We start from the raw sequence: 27,330 nt of genomic DNA, 5'->3' as shown, positions 1-27,330 counted from the left end.
AATAATGTGATTTACCTGTGTTCTATCTGCAGAGCCTGGTGATAAAATAGCCTAACCTGTGGTGGGTTATTCTATCAGCATATCAGATTAGAGCCAACATTGTTACAGTTACACCTTTCACAGAATGATCAGAAAGAAAAATTCTTTTCCTCAACAAGCACACAAATAAAGGCAGACATTTTCCTTAAGAAAAAAATAATGATAATTTAAAAAATGGATGAAAGAAAGGAAAAAGCACAGTCTGCAGATGATGAGAAGTAATGACAACCTAATGCAAGTCATTCCAGTAGAGAGGACAGCATTAACTCCACCACAACCCAACGGATTTCAAACTTTTAAAAACTTCCATGGTATCTTTTAGGCACAAAAAAGTTATGTAAACTGCATGAGCTGATTTTTTTCATGAGTTTTTACATTTAATAATGTAATTCTTTGGTACAATTAAATGTCTTCACAAAGGAATTTCCTTCTTCTATACAACTACTCATGAGGTGTTTTTGTTGTCAAACAGAGCAGATGATAGTTTTAAAGTTTTTTCCATTGTTATTTACTACTCTGAGAAGAAAAAATGTTTAAAAACTAATTCTGTTCACTTCTACAGGTGGGATTCTCTGCAGCCACTTTGAGTCAAGGTGTCAGAGGAGCAAGAACACAATCTGGCTATTCAGCCTCTTAAAACAATGAGAGAGGCCAAAGGATGGAATTCTGATGCAAAATACGTATAAAACAAAATATATAAAAAAATAAAATATAGTAAAATATGTATAAAATTACACACAGCAAATACTTTATTCCTTTAACATTCAGCACAGACTTTGCTTGTGTTTTTCAGTGGAAGCTAAGGACAAACTTTCCTTCAATGCAGCCTTAACCATGAAAATTGGGAAGGATTGTGAAAACCAGGCTGCAGAGCAGGCCATGCTGCTGCCTCACTCTCCTGTTTTTCACCCTTCCTCTCTTTCAAGCACAGTAGAAAGATGCTGGAAACACACTAAAACATCAGAGCCAGTACAAAAAGAAAGAGAACAGGAAAGATTCAAGCATTTGACTGACGTGGATAGATTAGATTTGCCAAATCCAGGCGTTTTATGTAGACACAGGATCAGTGAGAGGAAAGGGAGCCTGAGTCATCAGCTCCATCAAAGGCAAGGTCTGGGGATGTCTGGGTGAGCTCTGTGTGAACAGGAACCATCCCTGCATTCAGAACTTTTAATTACCCTCGCCCAGGCAGCAGCACCAGCGACTGAAATCCCCAGATTACCTTGATTGCTTTGTCATTATCTGTCATCAGCTGCTGCTTCTCATCTTCCAACTTCTGTGTAACTTCCTGGAGCTGCTGCTCCGCCACAAGCTGCTTCTGGCAGCTCTCCTCTCTCAGGGAGGAAATGGTTGTCTTCAGTTCAGCTATCTCCTGCAAAGCAAGCAGCATCTTAAAACTCCCCTCAACAAAATACATGTATTTTGCATGGTTTTTTTATATAAACATGGCACTGGCAAGCTCTGCTGTGTGAGCTGGATGTTTGAATTGAGCACACTGCTCACTAGCAGGGCACAGGATTCCACGCAGAGAAAAGGAATAGAGCAAGGCTGTAAATGACAAGAATCGCTGAACACAAAAATATTTGGAAGTGTTTTCCACTGTGACATTCCAAAATATTTACTCATGAGAACAAAGCACATCTGTGATCTTCAGACTGGAGCTTGTTCCCCGTCCTGCACCGCTCCGAAAGCCGGAGTGAGAGTTTACATTGGGATGTTGCTGCTCCTTATCCAGGGGGACATTTTACAGCTTGATACTGCTGAGAGGAATATCACATTCACACACTGGACTGAAATTTAAACCTGACAGTGAAATTTCTGAGCTGCTGAAAGGAGCAGATTTTGCTGAGCAATACAGTGAGGACCTGACTCCACATCCAGGACCTTCATCGAGACCTTTTAGGTGATTCACTTGTCATTTGTTGAATTGTATTTGTTTTACCTTTTTCATCACTGGGGAAAGTCATAACTAACCCTGATCCTTCAGGCATATTTACAGAATTTTATACTGACATGTCATCACCCAGCAAAGCACTTAAACATGTGGGAGAGTCAGGGACTTTAATGTATATATTCAAGCTTAAGGTTAAGCTGCTGTAGCAGAATATTATAGAATAATTCTAAAAGCACTTTAGCACACAGGCAGTTCAGGGAGAGACTACCAGAGTGCTTAGACTCTGCCAGGCCTCCTCACTGGCAGAGAATCATTTATCTATATAAATTACATGGTTATTTAGGGGAAAAAAAAGTTTAAAAAACCCCTAATAATAGGCCAGGACTAGTAAGTAAGTAAGAAGAACTGTGTTACAAATGAAGGTATTAAACCACTGGGAAAAGGCCTGATTAAAACCCTGTAGTAAATTTACTTCTTTTTACCTACCTGAAAAGCCCAGGAAGTAACACAGATTATGTGTAAAACCTACCTTTGTATTTCTGTATTCCTTTTCTAAAATATAAATACATATTTGAAAAGATAATACCCATCAAAAGGAAGGGTTTTTGAGACCAATATGCCAAAGTTTAGAGATTATCTGGATAGGGTGCAACTCTTTAGCCAGGATTAAGCAGTGTCTCTGGCAGTTTAGATAATTGTTTAGAAGACAGACAATTTGCAGAGTTGTGGTTTTTGTTTTACCAAGTGTGTAACATGCAGGAGAAAGCAGAAGAAAGCAATGGATCATATAAATTAAGATAACAACTTGAACCCCTGCAAAACTACAGCATTTTGGGTATGTCCCATTTTGTCATTTTAAAAAGAAAACAAAGTAGCAAACTTCCTCAATATAACACAAACCTGAGACTTAAAGCTTTTGCTGGGTTGAGACCCTGGTCTAGCACATGAATTCTGAAATGCATGCAAGGAAATTTCAGCAGGAACTGATGAAGAAAGATCTGCTTTGTGCAGTACTTTTCAGAGCAAAAATTTCTATTTACTTTGTATAAACTTCAGAGGAAATTTCTTGAAATATCTTCTCTGTGTGGGTGTTAAAAGTGAATGTTCCAAGAGGCCACAGAGAGAAGATTGGACAGATGTTGTCAGCAAAGCGACCACAAGAAAAGTTGCAATCGACCAATTATTAACAGTGAGCTACAAAAAAAACCCCTCAAACCCAACCATGTCCAAGGAACTTGGGGGATTTGATTTAAATCCACACAAGTAAAGAAATTCAGACATCAGGGTGAAACTGTTTTATTGAGCCAAACAGTGCTGACAGATGATGGATGTGTTATGTCTGCCCCAGAAAGCGCTGAGGAATTGGGTCCAGCGCTCCCCAGTAAAATGTCCTAGCTACAGCAAAGCCACCTTAATACAAAACATGTCCCCAAATCTTGAGACTATTCTGCAGCCCAATAAATGTCAGTGTGACAAAATTTATTATGACATTTAGGTTAAAGAGTTCTTACCTTGCCCTACACTACCTACGTGTTCCTGCTGCAACAATTAAAGCAATTTCCCTCATCCCTTGCTTAGAAATTCAGAAATGCTTCAATTATTCCAACTGTCTTTAACAAATGGACCAAGAACCGTTTTTGTATTGACATTGGATTGTGTATGGCATGGAGAGGCTGCCTTGATTCCACTCACATGTGAGTGACAATGACAAAAGGTAAAATAGAGGTAGCAATGGAAGGGATCTCTTCCTTCAGGTCTGACATGATTTAAATGTTACTTTTTGAGCTTTAACCATTTCCTGATTTAGATGGAAAGATAAAAAAAAAATAAGAGGATTTTTTTGTTGTTGTCTCTTTCTTTCTTTATAAATAAGGCTCTCATAAATTACTGAATTACTGATTAAAAACTACTGGAAAGGTATTTAGGAAAGAGAACCTTCTCTCTGATTTACCACAGAATTATAGAATTAGTGAGGGTGGAATGGACCAGTTTAAAGAAATATCACCCAGAGCTGGTGGTTCAGTATCAGCCCAGTCAGGTTTTAAGTATCTCCAAGGATGGAGACTCTACAACCTCTCTGCATGCAAATAAATGTGTAAAAATATAGTTTAGATTTTAGAAATAGAATATAAGACATATTTATGATTCTGATAAAGCAGTGTGAAAAAGTGACAGCCAATAAATGTCACCAAAACAACTGAAGTCACAATTTTGAACAAGTGTTACAGAGAATAAGGCTCAGAGGAGCTGAAAAGCTGGAATCATGAGTTTTAAATATTTTGAAGTGTAGGTAAAACAGTAAAGTTTGCAGTTTGCTGTTATTATCTCATTGATCACTTCTGTCTAGTTTAGAGGCTGCTAAACCCTTCTTTGTAGTGTTTTTATTGATTTTAAAAGACTATTATTGGACTATTGGCTGCAAACACACTTTGCAGTGCAAGGCAGATACTCTGCTGGCTGGGGGCAATGAGGAGAATGACACCTCCACACAAATCCTCATGGCAATTTTCTTCTTATTAAAAGCTTACCTTCTGGTTGCATCTCCATCATTTTTCACACTTCAGTACTGCCTGTCAGTCAAACTGAAAGCTGAAGTATGTAAAAAACATCCACCCTTACCATTTTTAAGGATATATGTAAATTCAATGCTCATTTTCATCTTTTGAGTTCTATGAAGACCAAAAACTCAAGTCAAAACCAGTCTGCCTCCAGGACACTGACATTCCTCAAGGTGCTGTTTTGGGCAGAAATGCAGAACTGGTGGGGATCAATGATAAAGATGAAGAAACCTTGGGGGACACTGACTTTAACATGAAATGCAAGTCCTGGCTGTGCAACTGCTCCTGATTCTATGAGATGTGCTGGCTGATGGAGCACCTCACCTTCCTTCCCACTGGCTGAAGGAGGACTCGGTCCTCTGGGGACTATGATGGAGATGAAAAAGATGAAACTCAGAACTCAAAAAAAAACCCCACCTGTATTTTCCAGCTCAATGCTCTGTGGGTTTTTTTTAGTTAAAACCTGCAAGAAGACACTGGACTTTTGACTTGGTAACGGGTTATGACTTCTCTTGGTCGCCAACACCAGCAGCAACTCAACTTTCCACCGAGGTCCCAAGTGGAACCAGAGGTTCACCTGAGCCTGCTGGCCACCTACCTCCATGGACTTGGCCAGTTTCTGGCTGAACTCCTCCTTGGTCTGCCTCAGCCGGCTGCTGGCCTGGAACACACACAAAGGACAGCCCCGTTAGCTCAGACACAGGACGTGCACAGACTTTGCCACCGGGGCCCTGGGCTTGGCACCTCCTCCAGGTGCCAATCACCGAGCGCCGGCCCCGCGCCAGCCCCCAACGCCCTTCTGTGGCAGCCAAAAAACCGGGCTTTGATCTCAGGCCAACTATTCATCGCTTAAAAGAGGGGAGAAATTGTACCTCTGCTGCCAATTATTAGAAAAAACATAAAGAGTTCTTGCGGATTAAAACGAGAGAAAAAAAATTGAGAGAATGAGTGTGTGTGTGTGTGTGTGTGTGTGTGTGTGTGTGTGTGTGTGTTTGTGGGGCAAAGGAAGGAGGCAACACACATAAATGAGTTTATCATGGTGAATTTGTTTCTGAGGAGAGGGGGAAAAAATGAGGAGAAAGTCCCAGGCAATGTGACATTGGGGACGCAGCTTCACCTCTCAGTTCTGTGTCTGAAATTGTCCTTTGTCCCACTGCTCGTCCCTTCCTGGGGAAAAGTGGGGATTACACTGAAAATCCATCCAAGATGCAGCTGAACCAGCTTGGACATACAGCTCTCTCCTTACCACAGCATTTTTTTTTTTTTCCCACAACTCAAAGCTAAAGAATGAACCAAACTGAAAACAAGGCTGCTTGGTCATATCAGAATCCAACCAGCAAATATTTCTATAACCTCAGGAAAAATAGCTCTTAAGGGTTTTTTTTTTCCTCAAATAATTTAATTTCAGAAATAATTTGATAATAGTGATATTAATTTAAAAAATAAATGCCATTTCATTTCAGGAGAGAAACCTGATTTTGTATTTTTCTTGCAGAAACCAGCCCAGCCCAGCCCCACCACGCTGTCCTCAGGTGAACTGCTCGGCGCTCTCGTCTTCTTGGCTCTCAAACTCGAGGACAGGTGTACAAGACAAATATTTTCTTAGGGGGGACAGAATATCACGCAGCTGAGTTCTGAAGCAAATTTAAGCTGATTAAGTTTTCAGAATCTATCTGACCTCCTGCTCAAACCTTTGATCTGTCGTCCTTAGTTTTACGGCACCACGTCCAGCGCCCAAATGCCAGCTCCTGCCAGCCCCTCTTTGGGGGCACCAAAAAACCCCACAGGGGCCCCCAAAGCCTCTGAACCCTGCGTGCATCCAGCTCAGACTCCATTTCTGCAAACACCAGGGATTTCAGGCAGGCAAAGAGTCTTATTGATTTTACTGGGCTATAAATCGAGGAGCTTAGAGCCGCGGAGCGTTTGCGGCTCGTCATGGTAGGGCTGGAATCATCCTCAGCAATCCGGGCAGCTCTGTAAGGTGCAGCTCAGCCTAAGAATATTACAGCCAGTTCAAAGTAATCCTAAACTGTACATGAAATTGCAATTTCAGATCCTCAATCCCTTCAAATTCCAAAATTATGAAACATATGGATGTCTCCGTCTGGTTGTGGGTACTAAGGAAATCTACTAAAAAAGTTATCAAAACCAGTTACCAAATTTGTGCATAATTTTTGAGGTAACATTATGGCTTGGTTTTGTTATAAACAGAGATAATGGCAATACACATTGGTTTGAATCAGCATCTAGAAGAATTCTGGAGCACCAGAGAAATTAAATTTCACTTTTTCTCCATTTCTCCCTCAAAAGTGAACCACAAACACAGTAAGGGCCCATGGTAGGGGTGCATAAACAAAAGGAGTGGTGACACAGCACCAGTTATCCCAGGGAGCTCTGTCCATGCTCTGTTTCTCCTTGTACCAAGGCTGACCCGCGTTAACACTCGTTCCATTGTACTGCAGCCTAGTTTCACATGATGTTTTACCACCACTGCATGTCGTAAAGTGACTGAAACTGCCAGTTTATCTTTAGAGAAAAAAAAAAGTAAAAAATAAATTACAGCAATAGTATAAATTACTGTTAGTCCCAGAAAGGGAGAGGGACTCGTCAGCAAGGCATTGCACAGATCACGTTACAGCTGCTCTCGCTCAACTTGCCTGGGGTAAAAGTCCTCATCTTTCATAGAAGCAGCTTTATAACCTCCTGAACCCACAGAAGAAATCCCAATAAATAATAAAGAACCACTCATGAGTTCCATAAACAAATTAGAATTTGTTTGTTCACACTGAGTAGAATCAGGCTGACCTCTGAGAGACACGACAGAGGTGATCCAAAAGAAAGATACTCTGAATTTCAGGGTTTTCTTCCTAACTAAAGGCAAAGAATGGATAGCCTACAAGTTTATTTAAAAGGAATTGCAACATTTTATTTTATAATGGCTTCAACAACTTCCAGTTAGCAAAATATTTATAAGCTTTGTCTCCCCAGTTACTAACAAACCCTAAATTCTTGCATTTTCTTTCAGTCCCAGACATTTGAAGGGTCTGAATTTCAGAGGTACTGAGCTCCCAAAGCTTCCCCTGGAGATGGCACAAGCACAGCTAGATGGGCTCTGGTTGTCTAAAACTGGTTATATTGGCCCTGTGGCATAAAAGCTACGGACAATCCCTGCCAGTACCTTGAAGGGTCTTATAGGGAGGCTGGAGAGGGACCTTTCACAAGGGCATGCAGTGATAGGAAAAGGGGGAATGGCTTCCCAGTGATGGAGGGCAGGCTTAGATGGGATTTTGGGATGGAATTGTTCCCTGTCAGGGTGGGCAGGCCCTGGCACAGGGTTCCCAAAGAAGCTGTGGCTGCCCCTGGATCCCTGGCAGTGCCCAAGGCCAGGCTGGACAGGGCTTGGAGCAGCCTGGGACAGTGGAAGGTGCCCATGGCAGGGGGTGGAACGAGACGATCTTCCAACACAAACCATTCCATAATTCTGTCACTCCTGCTGACTTCAGCTTTTCCCTGAGGTCTGTAACACCCAGCAGCTCTTGCATCATCACAAACCACACGAGCAGATCTGATGAAGGAGAGACCACAATTCACAGCACTGAAAAGACCCAACTCATGGGGCTGCCTGGGCACCTTCTTTTCCACTGCCATCTTTTAACTGCAGAAATATGAAGCTTCTCCTTTCTCAAAACCTGCAACTAAAACTAATTTAGCATCTCTTTAATACAGGCTGTGGCTTTGCAACCAAGGGAGACATAAACCACCTTCCCTGGGGCAGAGGTAGCACTGCCACACACAAAGAATGCCCTTTTACTCTTTTTTGTTTTAAGGGATGAGTAAATACACACAGAGCTGTGCACAGGGAATATCAGGGGGGATTTATATCACATTTATCTCGATAAAGGAGAAGGTTCACACGGGCCTGGTGCACACACACAGCAGTTTCCTGGGCTCCTTCTTTTCCAACTGGCTGCTGGGTGAAGCACGAGCTGTTTCTGAATTATTTTAAGGGCATTCCCTCCCTTTCAGGTTAGGTGCTATTTCAGAAACATAATGAATAAGAATCCATGTGGAAGGTGAACATTTGGAAGGTCAGCCAGTGTTCATTAAAGTCAAGCTCTTTTTATAGCAATGGGCAGCATTGCAAATAGAGTTAATGGTCTGAAAGCAGTTTTCTGTGTGTGAGAGGTGGCTGCTGAAATTCCCACTTGGCAGAAGCTTGTCAGAAATATCAATTGGAATATCCATTTTTAATAATGAAAAAGTTTTAAATTGGATCAGCTGCAGAGGAATTCCACTGATTCAGAAAAGAACTCCTGTTTAGTTTCACACAGTTAATACACACTTTAGCTAAAAATTATCTGATTATGACGATTTCACATGCAGTTATTTTATATTATGGAGGACTTTTGTATTAAAAAGATTATGTCCTTGTTGTAGTTAATTGGTTTTAAAAACCAACCATAATTCTTTAACAAGCCTTAAAGCATCATATTGTGGTTGCTGAGCAAAACTGCATCAACTTCAACACAACATTTCATGTCAAAATTAAAACAGTTCTTAGCACTCCAGATGTGGTGCCTGAATTAATGGATGCTCTTCTAACACAGCCCCATTTTCACTCTCTCCTTTCAAGAAAGAGAACAGCATTAGTAAGAGAGCACAGGATCTATGGCAGGACCACATCACAAAAGCACACCGTGTCCTACCCTAATGACCAGGTATTTATAAGCTATTTTGAAGGTACGAGGTGTATCAGAGGGAACTTTTAGTTCCAGTTTCACTCCATGGAGCACACGCCCTCATGAGCCCCAAGGTCACTCCCAGCTCCATCTGCTCCAGCTGCACTCTGGGGCTGGAAGCCACGTGGACAATTCCATCCTCCAGCAACATCCATGGAGGCATTTGAGATGCCTTGGATTATTTATCAAAAATGAAGCTGTTCAGGATCCTTGAAACATTACAAATCTGTGCATTGTGTAAGATACTGGGGGAAAATCCTTCCCTTTGAGGGTGGGGAAGCCCTGGCACACAGATTCACAGAGAGCTGTGGCTGCCCCTGGATCCCTGGAGTGTCCAAGGCCAGGTTGGACACTGGGGCTTGGAGCAGCCTGGGACAGTGGGAGGTGTCCCTGCCCATGGCAGGGGGTGACACTGGATGAGTTTTAAGATCCCTTCCAACCTAAACAATCAGAGTTTGGTGATGGGCTTGGAAGTGTTGGGTTTATGGTTGGGCTTAATGACCTCAGAGGTCTTTTTCAATCTAAGTAATCCCATGTTTTTCTATCTTCCAGCTTTGGAAACAGCTCTCATAATCAGAGTTATATATATATATATATATATATATATATATATATATACACACACACACACACACACAACAACATGTTCACTGATAGATAAGTAGCAGATTTAAGAACTTTTCTCTTTAGGGTGGTAGCTATGAAAGAATCATTTTTCAAAATGCCTGCAACTAGCTAAAAGTGGCCATCCATAAGCTGATCCTTCATAATTAGTTAGATAAAAGTGTAAGCAAAGTTAAAAAAAAAAAAAAAAAGAAGAAGAAGGAAAAAAGGGAGGAAAAAATCAAAGGGTGGGGGAAGAAGAAGAAAGAAAACTTGCTCCAGGGAAGAAGCAACTGTTCTCTGATGTGCAGCAAGGAATTTAACATCAAAGAACTAATGTAAATGGGGCCCATTTACCTCAAAAAAACAACACACCACTCCACATTCTGGAATATTTCTATTTTAAGTTTGACAGCATTATGCTTTGTACCAAAATTCAAGATTGTGTAATTTGATAGATGTCAGAAGAAAATGACCTTCAGAACGGCTAATGGTGGCAATCTTTGTTATTAAGTACGTTAAAACTCTCTGTACAATATCTGTTTAAACTTCAGAGATCAGCAGATCACCTTTAAAGTTCATCTGATTGTACATAAAAAAATTCCATTTTGACTCAAAGCCTGAAACATGCATTTTCCTTATGTGCCTCTAACACTGACAGTGGGTGACTTCCTACACCAAACTCCTGTTCTTTCTCCTGCTCTCCCCACCAATCAGACAGAAATGAAAGCTGGTTCTCTCTGTTCAGCAGTGAAAATAGCACATCAGTTCAAATATGTAATCTGAACCACCCAAAAGACCATTAAAAATAGTTGAATATCCAAAATGATGTTAACAGAATAATTAGTCAAGTACCAAATGACTTCAAGGGTTTTGAAAATGAATGATAGAAATCCCAAAATCCTATTAATATTCTATTTTACATTTCACTTTTGGAGGTCTACAAATCTTTTCCTTTTAATTTTTTTTCATTAAACATACATCTTTAGGAGAAAAACGCTCTCATTCATGTGTGAAATACTTTTCATTGGGAAAAACCCAAGAATGAATAGAAATGACTTTGACAGTACCTGCACAGAGAATTGCCTTTCTGCAGCACATTCCAGTTCTGTGCTTAATGGGGGCCCACTGAGAACCTGCTTCTGCAAACTGCTACTTAGGAAAACTCCAAACTCCTCATTTAAACCAACAGAGTATTTCTAAGAATTCTGAAATTATGCAGAGGAATTAAATACAGGCATTTTTAACTCTCCCAGAAAGTCTTCTGTGGGACTCCAGCTGCAGGGTGGCTGATGCCCAAACTATACCAGCCTTACACCAGCACACAATTATTACCTTCATCTAAATGGATTTACTGACCATCTAAATATTCCCCAGCATCACTAATGCTGATTTCCAGTCAATACTGCTGTCAGCCAGGCACATTATTTAAAACAAACTGGCCTAAAATACAAGCCTTGCATACAGGACAAGGATTTAAAACCAGATTAACAGCCTGGGTTTGCCACATGCAACTGTTTAATGCTTGAACTTCCCTTTACAGAAGACAACACTGGTGAGTGCATCAGGCACTTAAAGGGCTGGCAGAGAATTGTGGTTTAATCTGAAGCTGTTCTGGGACATTTTGCCAAAAGATTGGTGGGTGTGATAAGATCTGGGCTGGGATCATGGCCAGCACAGGCAAAGATGACTGATTTTCTTTTGATTTAATCCCATCGATCACCTGTGAGATGGCCATTGGTGAAATCAGTGTGGTGTTTTGTGGTGACAGAGATTCCTGCAAATGAAGAGATTCCAATGATCATCACAGATGTCACTGCTTCCCATCTGCCACCCATCACACTGGGCAGCTTGGAGTGGAGATTTCTCATTATCCTCCTATTCACACCAACTTTGGGGTCAGGTTTTATATTATGGCACAGATCTTCCCCCAGCTCCACACTCCAGTGAGATGGAGTAAACCTGGTGAAGATGGGGAGGCTGCAACACTCCCCACTTTAGGGTCTCCAAATCACAAATACATTCCTGGATTACATTTTAGTATTTCCTGCTTTTCTTCTGTTCTATCCAACTAAACAAAGATGGTCATTTAAACTGAGATTAAGAAGTTATGTCAAAAGTGCTGGCATGTTCTTTTTCAGAGCTTTAACAAAGAAAATGAGCACCCAACAGGAATTATTTGAGCTTAGACAAGCTGCCTTTATCCCTGAGAAATGCAGGCACCTCACTCCTCTGATGAGCTCAGGCTGTCCCCTGCTCTGACACCCAGATGTTTCTGGTACCCCGCCAAACCACGAGGGGACAGGCTGGGAAACATCTTTGAAGATGCAAGTCAAAGCTAAAGCTTCATCCACACATAGACGGCAACAGTCTCAAGATGTGACACTGATCCATGACTTGACTCAGTTAAAGATTATTTAATCTGAGCTTTACAAAACACGATTCTTTCACAAACTGGAGATTTCTGAGACCCAGGCACTTTACCATGATTTATCAGCTAAATTCACACACCTTGATTTTTGCCAAGGAGAGACTTTAGGGCTCCTGAAAGAATTGTGAAGGGATAAGAATGAAGGTTTTAGATTCTGCATTGCTGTTTTAAGCTGAATTTTGTGGCAAGGACAAGTATTTATTAAGAAGACAATGAGTATCGTTTTAAGACAGAATCTTTGCTAATTAAAAGAAGAAAAAGTGGGAACAAAGGACAAACTCTGTACCCCTGAATTAACTTGGTATTACTAAATTTACTCAGTATCATGAAGTTAACTCAGTATTTTGAAGTTACATCATTAGACAAGAGCCCAACAAAAGTTAAGCTTCTACAGTTGGAAAGACAGACACTGAAAATCCCCCGACAAATCTATGATCTGAAGCCATCAGTGCTCCTTAGCAAGATTATGTTGGATTACTTTTTGTAGTTTTAAATACAACAAAGCTTCCCCAACAGAGTGACAACTTCCCGGAGTCAGAGAGCATTACTGAGCTGAAGAGAAACTTCCCAAGTCCAGCAAAAGCCCAATTAAAAGAAAATGGAATATATTGCTCCATCATCAAAGCAATTAAAAACATAAATAAGGCATTGCAAGACTCTTTAACACTCCCAATGTTTAATTATTTATCTGTTCTCCATCCTGCAGCTGTAGGTCAGAATTAACTCCTCTGAACTAAATACAGGAGAACTCTTTTGGGGATTTGTACCTTATTCATTTTCAAGCAAACATTCAAATTCATTTCAAATTCACACAAGAACTGCAACAGTTTCACCTAAATCAGATTTTCTACAAGTTAAACACCCCTCCTACACTCAGATGTGATTGTGAAACTACTTTGATCTCTGTTCCCAAATTTATTGCTCTGTGTAATCCATGACAAAATATAATGTGATTTACTGTATCTCTATATGACAGCCCAGCAGCTGACAGAACTTAATAATTTAGCATAAGAAAAAAACCCTTCTGGCACCAAAATATACAAATCATAATTGAGGCACTTTAGTATCACGTTACAATGAAGCACAGGCAGACTGATCATAAGAACTTCAAAACAATTAGAATTCTTTCTCACCCATTTAATGAAGGTGGGTTTTACTCCGTGACATGCTCTGCAGCTGTAAGCAAGTCATTTTGGAGCACTTCTCTTTCTTCATATTAATGACTCTGAAGGTCTAATAACATTGTTTTACCCCTTCCCTATTTCCCAAACACTCCTGCTCCTCCAAAAAGAAGAAGAAAAAAGCCACCTGCAGCTTTTCTCTATGATAATGATATGAAGAAAGAGCAAATGAGTATAAACAATGTCTTCAAATCGTGCCAGTATTTAAATACACAATTATTATGTTTTACTTTAGTTTGGTCTTGATCACTGAGCATTTTTTCTAAACAAAGCTATTTAGAAATCTGTTTTTTTTAAATTGTGCTGACCTAAGCAGGGATGTGATGGACACGTTCCATGGGGCACCTTCCGCAGTGGCTTGTGCTGACTCTGGGGTTTGAGGGACTTGAGAAAGTCTTTGTGCAAAGGATGCATCACCCCAGAAACTTCCAAGCAGAGTAAGAATGCAGAGCTCATGGACACAGGAGGATTTTCTACTTCTAATTCCAAGGAACAAACACTAGTTACTGTGGTTTGCATGACTAAAACCACGGAGTGAAACCAGCAGTGATGGCTGCAAGGACTGGGATCCAGGAGCAGGGAATCCTTCCTGTCACACCTGACCAGGAACCCACTCCTCACTCAAGAATTCTGGACAAATCTAAGAATGAATTGTGAACAAATCTAAGAATGAATGGAGTCTGTTGTTAAAATAAAAAAAAAAGTAAAAAAAAAATTCACAAGTAATCTCACATTACAGTCAGTACCACACTGGAAAACAGCCAATGTTTTCCAAATATTATCACCAAGCCAGGAATGGAATGATAAGTAAAGTCGGTAAATAAGGTCCAAAATTGGTAAATTGTAGGTCCAAAACTGGACCTACAGCCTTTTCCAAGACACAAAGTATTGGGAAAAAGAGGAGAGAATGATGTCGTGATTCAACTGGGCTTTAAAAAATATTTAATAAAGCTGAAATAATAAGCAATTGTGTATAACAAGATAAAGTTGGTGTGTTACAGGTTGTTTGGAGAGTGAAGAAAGGCTTGGGAAATGATTGAAAAAATAATTAAAACAGTTGTTCTGCCACTGGCAAAACCTCAGCATTCACCTTATCCACCATCCCCACGACTTTGTGAGTCTTGATCTTATGAACACAGTCCAAAGGGTAAAACCTGGAAGTTCAGGGATTGAGAAGAGGCAGCCCAGGTGTGCCCAGGTGCTGCAGAATGGGGAGGGCTCTTTGGGCACACACTTGAAAAAGAAAGAGAAGACAGAAACCTCAAAAAAACTCTACCTGTGAATGTCTCTTCAACAGTTATTTTAGAGTGATGGCAGTTGGTGAAAAACACACCAAACCTTAAAAAAACCCAGGCAAACTTCTCTGACAACTCAGCTATAACTGATGTGACAGGATATGAGTGATGTGTGCTGAAAGATGGGCCACATGATCCAGCTCTAATTTTAATCATAGCAGCCCTTGCCCTGCTGAAAGCCATCTTTTTAATTCCATATTTTGTCATAATTTATCATTTAGCTCTTGTCTGGTTCTCATTTTTCTAACAGCATTGCTTCAATCAATCATTTTCATTTTTAACCCTGTTGGTGCTATTTGTGAATGCAAATAATGGTGCTTGATCTGTCTTCAGACATCAATGGAGATAATTAAAAAGTGAGCCTGTTGTTCATAGGGGCACATTTTTTTTCCCCACAGTGACACTTACACCAACTTCTCCTGGCTCCTAACTCTGGAACCAGGTTTACAAATACAGCTGATGAGCAGAAATGTGACCTGTTGTTTCCCAGATTGTTTTTTCTTAGTGGTTTTTGTTTGTTTGCTTGCTTTTTTTTTTTTTTTTTTTTTTTTTTTTTTTTTTTTTTTTTTAAGGAGATAGGAGCAGAGTAAACTCTGTGAATAACTGCAGCACTTGCTTTGAAACATCTCCAGTAGGGAGAGTGCCATAAATTCTGTTTAGTCTTATTTGAGTGAAATATCCCTGGGATGATTCTACCATCTTTTTCTTCGTGTTTGGCTCTGTTGATTGAAGACTCTTCCAAATGGCTCCCCTGAGGGATGATGCAATTGCTGTGACCATGTTCCTGGTCCACCATCATCCTTTTTCTTTGGAGGGATCAGAAGAAGCAGTGCAAAAAGAGACACACTACAGAGGAAACTGGTTTTAAAAGGATTTGTTGAAAGGTGCTATCAAGGCAGATTAAATAATCCGCATTTTTTGTGCTAATATACGTTAAAAATATTTCCTCTTTGTGAAATATATTTCTTCTTGATCTTTTGGCATTATATTTTGCTTTTACTTGATCTTTTGGCATCATGTTTTGCCTTTACTTGATCTTTTGGCACCACATTTCTGGTTTTGCTAGATTTTTTCCAACAAAGCCAAATGTACTACACTCATTTTCATTAATATTAGTTGGTGAATCACTATCGCCGTGTCAGAAACGTTCAAGAACCAAATGTAATTTAGTGTACACAGGCTCAACAAAACAAAAACAATAAAAATATCACTGCTCTTGAACAGAGAGATAATATCAGAGACAAAAGTTCTTGGATTATAATGAAAAAAATTTAAGAGACTTGGGAAACATCCAACTCTTCTTGGTAAGAATTGGAGGCTCTTTAAATTATTCAGAGCTGGGGCCTAAGCTAAATAATTGATGTAATAGACTCAAAACAATTTTAAAAAAATGGCACATCTACACCTGGTAGGGATCCTGCCTGAATTCAGCAAGGACACAAACAGGTCTGCATTACAATCAGACACCATTTAATGAGATCATTACACTTGGGAGGAATACACGTCCACACTTTATGGCTGACCTATTTGCCCCCATGTAAATACCCAGGGAATCACTGCAGGGAGTGTGAAAACAACTCCTCTGAGGGCTCCCACAAACAAAGTTATCTGCAAGTGTGGTCTCCAAGTTAATGAAGTGAAAGGTGTCAGATCAAAGGTTCCATCAATATCCAGTTCTCAGAAGGTCTTAGGGACAACGATGGAACCATTCTTGGTGTTAATGAAATGTGGAGTTGGCAGAGAAGAAGCAGAGGTTGAGAGACAGGACTCAGAAATGGGAACTCATGAAAGACACGAGATGCTTGTATTTTAGGAGCAGAAGAAACTGCTTAGGGGAAACTCAATACTTTTAATCAAGTATCTCTTGGAGTATCTTTCATCTCAGAAGATGTCATATTCCTTCCCTTCATCTTCTATGTCTCTGCCAGTGTTGAACAGTATGACACCATCTGCAACAGTGCCAGAACAGATACTGTGAATCACAGATATTCCTACATATGCAGCATGAAAATATGCCCAAGGAGTGACATCCAACTGGGCTGTTCTAGGGCTGTGCTGGGTGAGGAATTAATCCAGCATCACAGAGCCTGATGCTGAGGGAGGGACTGAAATGTTCCCTAGGGCATATTATCAGTACTTTACTTCCAGATTATATGCAAGAAGTCGCTCAGAAAATAAGTATCCATCTATAGGACGCTGTCTGAATAGTTTTGAAAAGGGCCCCATTGCAAAAACATTATATTGCAACAAAACTGTTATATTGAATAATTATTCCTAATTAAAGAAGTGGTCACTTACAGAGTGAGCTTAACTTTAAGGTCCCCAAGTATCTGAGTTTTATGTGGAGTTCACACCAGATACAGGTGGAGTGATTGTACCAGATAAAAACTGTAAACATCAGATTTTATTTAAAACCACAGAAATCTCAGAGTACAACTAATATCAACATCATTCAAGTCTACAAGAGGGATCTGCATGGCTCTGGCCAGTTTTATGCCACCTTGGTGTCCCATCTCTCCAGAGGGAAACACTTCACAGCTTCCTTTCATCAGAACAATTGCATCCCCAAAAATAAAGTGTTTAACCCATTTTTGGAGTTTTTTTGACTACAGCTTTGTCCAGCAACCAAATATCGTGTGTGTTCAGTACAGTCAATACACAAAAATGTAAATTACTTCTCCACAAGAAAAGCAGCACTGAAAGAGAATTAGATGTTCCTGGAACCTGCATAAACCTTCAACAGAATGAGTCAAAATATCTATTTAAATATAGAAGTCAATAAAAAGCTAAATGCTGAAAATTATTTTGAGAGAGAGAAAAAAAATCATCATCTTCTCCCACTCCAGTTTACTCATGTGTGCTGCTCAAAGGGAGCTTTTTTTTATGAGATATTTTCAGCGTTCCAAGGTTGCTTCCTTTGAGCATTGTCAGCCTGTCCACTGCTCTGCTCGGGCCGTGCTCGCTGAACACTCATTTCCTCTGCCAAGAAAATCCCACAGAACGTTACAAACAGCGGCAGCGGCCAAGCCCCACATCTGCACACACTCAGACTTTGTCTCCTGCTTTCAGTCATTCCTGGCAAACCTGGAACTGCTCCCAGCTTTGTGCACTGCACTGCACCTGGCTGAGGAGAGCCCCTGCCCCGAGTGCTGCTGATGCAACCTGGAGCACACCTGGCCCTGCCCAAACAGAGCCAGGCTCCAGGGCTGTGCTCCTCAATATCCAACAATCATGGGATGCTCTGGGTTGGAGGGGACCTTAAAGATCATCCAGTACCAAACTTTTAGTTTATGAGGAAGGATATATACTTGCTGTAGGGAAATATTCCCCATTTTATTGAAGATTACAACCACAACGGCAGCTCAGTTTTGAGATGGTTTGGGTTTGACATTTGCATTCCAGAGTCATGAGAGGATCCCAGAATGATTCGAGATTGAAGGGACCTTAAAACTCCATCCCATTCCACCCCTGCCATGGTCAGGGACACCTTCCATTACCCCAGGGTGCTCTAAGCCCCATCCAGCCTGGCCTTGGGCACTTCCAGGAGTCCAGGGGCAGCCACAGCTTCTCTGGGCACCCTGTGCCTCCCCACCCTCACTATTCCTTCCTAATAGGGCAAAACACTTTGCAGAAAAATGATCCTAAAACTTCCGCCAGCTCAACCAGGTATGCACAGAAAATGCTGAAAACACATCATTATCTTACAGGAACAAAACAGGAAAAAAAAGTGCACAATCCTAACAATGTCCCAGGAATCTCCAACAGACACCAATCCTGACCAACCCTGAAGTGTTAAGGGAGTGCTCAGGAACTGACACAACAGTAATGTCCCTGCCTTAAAGCTGAGATTCTTAAGCAACAGAAAATTAAAGACCTCCATAAATCATGTGTCCCTAAATATCAAAAAGCTGTCTACAAACACCAACAAATATTTAAATGTTCAGTGTGCCTGTAATGAAGACTCCTATTTCCCCTGTCTCTGCCCCTCGCTCCTCTCCTCATCCCCACAGCAGCAGGATGATGGGGAGGGCAAGGCCAGAGGAATCCTGGATCTTCTTCACCCCTCTGCAGTTCTGTTTTCCTTGTCACTGAGGTAAGAATCATTCCTTTTGTATTGCCTCATGTTCACGTTAATAATGACACAAAGCAAACCACACAGAAATTACCATTATTCCCAGAGCAGATCACAGAGGAATGAGATCCCTCACTTGAGAATGGACTGACCTTCAGAAAATCTGGCCAGTCAGATGTTCCACGCCTAAACTGTGAAATTCAGCTTCCCCATTGGATTTTTAAGCAATCTTCACAGAATTGGCACCAAAAAAAAGGAAATTTAGACAACAAATTCTTCTCCCATTTTGTCCTACATTTCCAGGTAACAAGATGTGGTAGAAAATATTTTCATAAACAAGTTTCAAGGCTCATGCTGGAATTAAGATGCTTTTTTCCCCCCCTCTTGGATAAAATCATCTTCACCAAGGAAGGATCTAGATTTGAACTAAATTAGCTGAAACTGCTACTTTTGAGCTTTAAATGGAGTTTGCCCTCTAACCTACTTTGAGGTTTGGATTTTGTGGCCAATTTCCACAAGACAGAAATGAAACAGAATGGAGAATGGAGATTTGAAGGTAATGCCAGGTATTTTCACACGTCTGTGAAAGACCTTCTAACAGAGATACTTTCTTCTTTTCCCCTCCTATCTTTCACTCAACATGTGCTCTTCAGATTAGAGTAAAAATAAGGAAGTAGGTTAAAGAAAAAAAATACAATAGCAGTTCATATAGCTTAAAATTAGCTAATTTTTTGAAAAATAGGAAAAAAAATCCAACAAATTAAAGAAAACCAGTATTTCTGACAGAAATGACAATTCAAGACTATTGCAGATATTGCCTTATGAAGGATTATTTGTAACTTTAATTTGAGGATGTAAAGAAGTTAACTTTTCTTTTGCTATACTACACATGTAAAAAAAGATCAAAGAAAGAAAAGAATTGAGATTCAAATTCCATTTTTAAGCAAAAATGACAATGTCTTCCTGAGTTAAAATTAATCCTTTAATGATGAATTTCAAAGGTTTAAATACTTTCTGTGACCTTGGCTTTAAATAATTATGCCAAGCAGAGCTTTCCTTACATTGAGAAAAGATTCTGAATTGTTGATCACAGCCATTTTAATGGCTTCAGGCTGGCTGATTTCCAACATAATCCTCCGAATGCTCTTTAAAATTACAGACCAAGAACCTGACGCAGGTAAATGAAATGTCACTTGCACAAAGGCTGCTCAAACACTCCATGCAGATTGTTAATTTGTGCCACTGCACATCCCCTTGCAAGAAAATGTGTGATTTAGTGCCTTAATGCAACGTATAAAAGAGACTTCAACAACTATCTGCTTACACATACACAGAGTCTACCATAAATATTAAGTAGGGTTTTTTTAGTCTGGCTGTTGAAATAAAACTTGCATGTTTTAGCTCCCTAAATGGGTGGGGGAAAATACTTGAATTTAAGACAGAGGTCCAAGGGATGTTCACCAAGCAGGAATGTGGGCAGAATGGAAGGAAAGCCTTGATCAATCTGAAACACTAATTTCTATTTTCAAATCTTACCCAGAGTCCTTTCTCACTTGATGTACACCACAGGCAAAATAAGACCAGTCACTGTGAGCAACCAGACACAATTTCCTTGTACCCTGAGCCTGAGTTTTTCCCTCCTTCAGAGCTCACTCTCTTTTTAAGGGACAAAGAGCTTGGCTAGGCAGAACCCCCTTTCCACTGTGTCTATTCCAGCAGAGGAAGATGAGCCTGCTCCTGGCTGGCTTTACCTGTGAAATCACCTGTGCTTTTAAAGTGCTGTTGGCTCCTGAGCACCTCATGGCACCTCATGCCCAGCCCCAGCGTGTCCAGAGCAAAGGTTTTCATCACCAGAACACCCCAAACTCGTGTTGTGACTCTGTGTTTTCAACTCAAGTGACCCCTAAGCATTTTTCCTTGGGGAAACTTTGCTCAGGGGACCTTTGGGGTGATCACACCCCTCTCTCCCTACAGAGCTGTGCTTTGCAAATCCCTTACCTTTGTCAAGGCTGCCTCTGTCTCTGCCGTGTGCTTCTTCTTCAGGTCTGAGATCACCTTTTCCATCTCTATCCTCAGGCTGTTCAGTGCTGCCTCCTTGTCCCGAGCTGCCTTCAGCTTCTCCTCGTCCCTCTGGAGGCTCAGGTCCAGCAGCTGATGGTTCCGCAGAGCGTTTGCCTGGATCAGCTCCTCCCTCAGCTTGCGAATCTGGTGCTCCAAACCACAGATCACCTGAGGGAAAGAGCAAACAAAGTGACCAAACCCAAACCCAACAGCACAAAACCCACTTGGTTTCCTCCAACAGGCCGTCAGCTGGGGTAGGAGCAGACTTAGAGGATGCTCTGAGCCTTTTCCTGGCTGCTCTTCTTGCTCTTCCTGCACACAGATAAATAAATACAGCTCCCCCTGCCCAAAGAATTGGTAGGATGGATATTTTTGGAGGAGAAAATGAGCTCTCATAATCACTTCATATCCTACCCATGCCTCATTTTATCCTTAAGAAGTGACCTGCTGCCTTCTAAGGAGCTATCAGAGTATCATCAATCATTTATCAATAACTGCCAGCCCCCAATGAGGGAACACAAAGGGACAGGAATAAAGCTGTGCCACACCTAATTCCACAGAATTCACTCTGCTATTTTACCACAGGAGCAGATACACATCTGTTACTTCAGATTACACTCCATGTAACTCTCACTAGTTACTTTTCTAACTCCATTTCCTCTGTGGGTTCTTCACTGGAGCATCACATCTGGGACATAAAGCACTGTCCTTACAGCTAAGTGTGATGGATGACACTGAGAGCACATCTCTGCTTTCATCCACAAACGTAATTCTGAAAATGAGGACTTTCACTACAAAACCCACACAGGATTTCCCCTTTTGTCCTCCCTGTTTCACAAGAAATTTTGCAGTTGCCAGGAATTTTTTCACAGAGGATGTGACAATACTGAGAGCAGAAATTGATGTTCTACCAAGTAAGTGCAGGTGACTCAGCTCAAGCTTATTAAAGATTTCACAAGAAAATCTGAGGAAAAGCAGTGTATATTTAAAGTTCCCATTGTCCTGGAATGCCAGGTTCTCTCCAACTACTATTTTTCTTCTTCAGACATTTTTAATACAGTCTGTACTCAGCTACACCATTTATTTGCAGCCTCTGAGAACCACATTACTACAAAACTTTGAAAAGGAAACATTTGTTTCTGACCAAAGTTGGGACATGAATGACTATCAGATCTATTGCCTTGTACATTAATCTCCCAAGACAGATTCCTATAAATACTGTGATCTGAAAGAGGGAAAAAAAATCAAGGCTTGAAAGTTTGCCTATTTTTCAAGCTATTTGAACTATATGGTGTAATAAAAGACATCATCTCCCTTCAAACCTTCAGTTTGTCCTTCAGCTATCCCAGCTGTAACATGCATTAAATAATATCAGCCATCTCAGAAACTTATTTTGCTTCCATGCTTTCTTAATTACTCATTGGCATTAGTCCCTACTATGTCAAAGGTAAGAGTGTGTGTATGGTGGAGAAGGAATGAGCACGTCATTTGTATACAGAACTCTACCACAGGCCACATATTTCAGCCCTATCAGCATTATCTCAAACATATGTTTCATATACTGTAATCTGTGCTAGATCCTTTCCTTCCTTTCCTGAGCTTTTTCCTCTACACATGTTTAATTTCTTATTAAATCTGTATACAGACTAAGGACGTAAAGTGCAGTTTCAGTGTATAATTAAAATCCGCAATGTACTTTTATAATTCTTTCGGAAAATGATTTCATCTCCAGATCACAAGGACATGACAGCCTGCCTGGCTTCTCCTTAACCAAAGCAGCACTAACTCACTGCAGATAAGAGCTGCAATTGCTGATGGGTGATAGGGTCTGAGTTCCAAACTGACACATGGAGAATTTGGGGTTTTTAACAGCTGCCCCAGTGCAACTCCTGCCTGAAATAGCCACAATTATCTTTTAATCTGTGAGAGGTCTTTTTGAAAGCTCATTCCCCTACTTTCCTTCTTTTTTTTTTTTTTTTCCTCCTTTCTATTTTAAAATAAACAAACTTCCTTTAATTACAGCCCCAAGACACACACACATAAGTGAAACTAAAAAATTACATCACTCAGAAGTTCCCTAAAATGTTTGTTAAAACATTTAGGATAAGAAATCAGGGCTAACTTTTTACAATACAAGGAAAATTCATTCACAAATTACACCACAAGCCAAAATAAAGACTGGGTGAATTCCTGTTACACCTTTTAAGCTTTACTTCCTCCTTTATTCAATGGTTTCTTATACAAAGTCATTAGAAAATGAAACACAATCCAGTGTTTTCTGTAAGGAGAAAGTAACAGCTCCCGGCCTTCACAGCCAAAACTGGGGCCAGCTGAGAGTGAGCTGAATGCTATAGGTAAAGCAACAGTAATTAATATGCAAAGGAGCATTAATGTTGGACCTAATAGATGGCAAAAGCAGATTTGGTTCTATTAGGGAAGAAGAAAGACTCTGAAGATGGGGTGATGGCAGCGAAACTAATATGATTAAAGCAGTCCCTTTGGAGCAACTTCACTGCGAGTAAGATGATGTTAAGAGACATCTAATCTCTCCAAAGTGACTGGAAAAAGCTTATATTGGGGATCACAGACACAGTTCTTGTCAATTACTTTCAAATAAGTCCAGTTCTCACAGCCAGATTAGTTTTTCCCATAAACAAAGTCAGTGGCAGAAGCAGCTTATGCCCAACTCAGTGCCTGAGACAACTTTGTGTGACACGGATATCTCCCCAGTGCTGCAGGAAATGAATCCCAAACTTTCCAGCACTAAGACTCTGTATTCCACATGCCACGTTTAATAAACTATTATTAGACTTAAATGTAGGCAAATTAGGGGAGAAAAAAAGAAAGCCCCAAGATGACTTAATTCTCAGTTGCAAAAAATCTGCGGAATATAAAACTTAAGAGCAACTGTCTTTTCTTAACAATTCTGTGGGAAAATAAAAGCTGCAGTTACGAAATCTCACTTCTCAGGCTCCAGATCCAAAGGCAGGATGGTTTCTTTGTAACACTGAGTCCTCTTTGCTCAGTCTTGGTTTCTCAAGTTCTCCTCTGGCTGCCCAAATCTCTGTTTGGGAACTGAATGGTTTGTGTGGTCCAAACAACTGCTTGAGTACAAGAGCTGCTGTGAGAAAAACACACCTTAAACATCCCATCTAAGCAAATTATTATTGTGCTAAAGGAGGATTAAACACAAGAAATAAAGGCTGACAGTGTGTCATAGAGCCAAAATCTTACTGCCACTTGCTGCCTTTTCTGGATCAAAGTTGTAGTCTCTATTTCGGTGGTGTGGGGATGAGCAAATGAAATAAGAGAGATCTGTATCTATTTTAGAAAGGATGCAGAAGTTTGCAGCAATTCCCAGGATGGCCATACCACAGGAACATGCTCCAAACAAGGAAGCATTTTGCAAAATGACCATTAATCCACATACAGGACAACAAATAGAAAGACAACATCAGCTTACACAGTTTCCCAAATGGAACAAAAATATATAAATGGTGTGTCAGAGATTTCACAAAGGTTTATATGACATATTTCTATGTCCCTTAGATGAAGAAACTGCTGGCCAAGGTGGTGATTTCTATTTCTGTTTCAAAGAAATAACTTAGAATTCTAACTAAGAATATCTGTGCTGAAATAGTGTCATAAAAAGGGTGGGTCATAAGCCCACAGCAATTTGCCTGCAGGGGAAAAAATAGACTTGAAAGAAAAAGAAGAAGGTTGGTCACTCACTTTGGCCTATTTAAAATGCCAATAAATGTACTGCATGTTATTTGGAAGGAAAACATGTGCTCTTAATTTTAAAAAGTAAATTGCATAAGAAAATATAAAGTTGGCAAAAAGTTTAAATTAAAATCTGTTGCTGATGTCTGAAACTCTGCTCCACTTCCAGGCAACAGGGATGAGAAATGGACCGAATGACTACAGCCTAATTAAAAACAATAATAACACAAATTCCCTTTATTTTCCAGGAGCTCCTACTTCACCCCCATGAAGCATTTCCTTGGACCAGTTTCTGAGGAAGAGGCTGGATGACAACATCTTCACCCTCACGGGGATGAGCACACAGAGCTCAGTGTCTCCTCCTCTCAGTGCATCACACCCCAAACCACATCCACCCAGCACACGTTCAGCTCAATGGCCAGGGCGTTTCAAAGTCACACAAAAACAAGGCAGTGGAGAGTGAAGATGAAATGCACTCCTAATTTATTCCCTGAGGCGCAGATCTAGAGCTGCTGAGGTGTTGCTTCAGCAGATTTACAGTAAGTGATGAAGATCTGCCAGCAGATGAAGCTGCAGTAACCTCACTGCTCTCCTTGCTGGGACAGAGCATCACTGTTCAACACCCCTGTGCTTCTCAAGGGGCTCCTGACAACTCTTCAAATGGAGTTTCACAAGTTTTCTGTGCTGGGTGGACTTGGCTCCAGTCAGAGATGACTGCACAGGCTCACTTTGCTGTTTAATTTTGCTTGTAACGTTTTTAAAAACCTTCAACAAACCCCCTGAACCTCTGAGCAGTAGCACGGACCAGGCTGGATGATCCCAAAGATCCTCTCTAGGATAACAACCTCAAAGATCAGCCTGTAAGTCACAGCCCTGTTTGACCACAGATAAGCAAATTCTGCCCCTGTGTGCCAAGACCTTCTCAGCATTTCCCCCTTTGCAGAGCACTGATATGAGCAGTGTGGGCTGGGAAACATCAGCTGGGCCCTCCTGGAAGGGACATTTGTCTCTCTGTGCCTCACCACACTGCCATAGTGTGACAGCCATGGATGAGGCATCCACATCATTTGTTATTGGGCACTGGATTATTTTGGAAAGGAGATCAGTCCAGTCAAAGGAAAGGCAGTCTGTAATAAAAACAAATCTCACTTTGGTGATGAAGAAGTGAAAGAAAAATAAGGAATGAAGTAGGAACACCCAGTGATTCAAGGGTGACAATGACTCCCTTTTTTACCCCTGAGCAGGGCAGTGTCCCAGGAGAGGGGGATGAAGAGTCCTGTCCCAGCCAGGCAGTGACTGGTGGCACGTTTACTGTAAAACACCTTAGAGGGGATTATCTGCTGAAAGTGGGAATCTGAACGACTTCAGCTTTCCTGTGAGTAAACAAAGCTTTATCAAATGCTGGGAAACAGATCATACAAGTTTCTCTACCATCACAAAAACAACCAATGCCTTTAACATAAAAGAAAAATAAACAAATATTTGCAGCTCTAAGCTTAGAAAAAACTGTAGCTGTAAAAACTTCAAATGTGTAATGTTGATTTGTGTTTAGAACAAAATTGGTTTGTATTAATGAGTTTTTCTACTGCAGCTTCTGCAAGAGACAACGATCCTTCTCTGATCTGATCTTGTCCTGGTTTTCAGGAACTTTTCTCATGATTTTTCCCCTCTGGACCCTGCCAGCCAAGGGCCAGGCACAGTCCTAATGGTTCTCTGATCCTTCTGTCCACAAATCATGCTACTGAGTCTGACTCACTGGTCCCACTATACCTGCTTTTCTCCATGCCAAAGGAATTCCAACTGGCCAGTCCAGCCAGCTGGCAGCTATTTGTGGCTCCTTTGTATTGAACTCAATCACATCCATTTAAACAACTATATTAAAAATATTTTCTATACCATGGCGACTTCAATTAAAATATGTAAAGAATTTATTATCCTTTTTCTCTCATGACTCCTAAAATCAGAAACTTGTCAATATTATGAATACTATAAAAGATGAGATTCCATTTGCAAAGAAAACCAGTGGCACATTATCACAGGGGTAATGATGTGGCAGAGCACAAATTAGCAGGGATAAGTAATAAACAGCTATTTAGCTTTCACAGCACAATCTATTACACTGTCAAGTTTAAATGCCTTTTGGGTAAGAACACACAGGCCCATAAATGTGGTATTTAAGGGAGCAGATAAATGAAATGGTGTGAAATGAAGTGAAAATGAACAACAGTTCAGTGACCAGCAGGTTGGGCTCAGTTCCTGAGAGCACTGAACATTCCAAGAGCATGGGGCTGTGCAAGCCCTTCCAGGGGAAAACATAGAAATTATAACCCCACCATTATAAATAGTCCTGGACAGTGGTCTGAGACTTCCTGGAAACACTAAAATATCAGCCTCAATACTCAGAGATGCATTTTATTGCATGCTTATTTAGTACCTTGTGCACACTGAAGTGTTCTCATTCTTGAGGGGAAAAAAATTCTCTCCAGAATGTTGTTCTATTGCAGAGCTTCTTATAAAGGAGCCATCCTCATCCTATTTATATATATTTCTCTCTATATATATCCTGTATGTGACTACATTCAGTGATGGAATGAAGTTATTAATACATTCATAAATTAAATATCCTCAGTTGATAAATTAGGTTGCATATTATCAAGTTGAGGTCTTGGAGGGAAAACTGACACAAACCAAAGCTGCACAAATCTGCACCTGCACAGCACAAGAGAAGGGGAAG

At 40.6% G+C, this 27,330-nt stretch overlaps 1 protein-coding gene across 4 annotated transcripts in view; it reads right to left on the bottom strand.

Moving 5' to 3' along the window:
* Positions 1–27,330, bottom strand: part of CEP112 (centrosomal protein 112) — a 154,521-nt gene that overhangs the window by 38,432 nt on the left and 88,759 nt on the right. For all 4 annotated transcript variants that reach the window (XM_083874642.1, XM_083874644.1, XM_083874643.1 and 1 more), the window contains 3 exons: positions 20,811–21,041; positions 5,090–5,152; positions 1,262–1,411 (listed from right to left, as the gene is read on the bottom strand). In XM_083874642.1, coding sequence (XP_083730768.1) covers positions 1,262–1,411; positions 5,090–5,152; positions 20,811–21,041 — 444 coding nt within the window. The remainder of the gene's footprint in view (positions 1–1,261; positions 1,412–5,089; positions 5,153–20,810; positions 21,042–27,330) is intronic.

The sequence above is a fragment of the Zosterops lateralis genome (assembly GCF_965231275.1).
Source record: "Zosterops lateralis genome assembly, chromosome: 18".
In the NCBI taxonomy this organism is placed as follows: domain Eukaryota; kingdom Metazoa; phylum Chordata; class Aves; order Passeriformes; family Zosteropidae; genus Zosterops; species Zosterops lateralis.
Note: the sequence above shows the minus strand (reverse complement) of the source record. Positions and strands in the feature narration are given on the sequence as shown.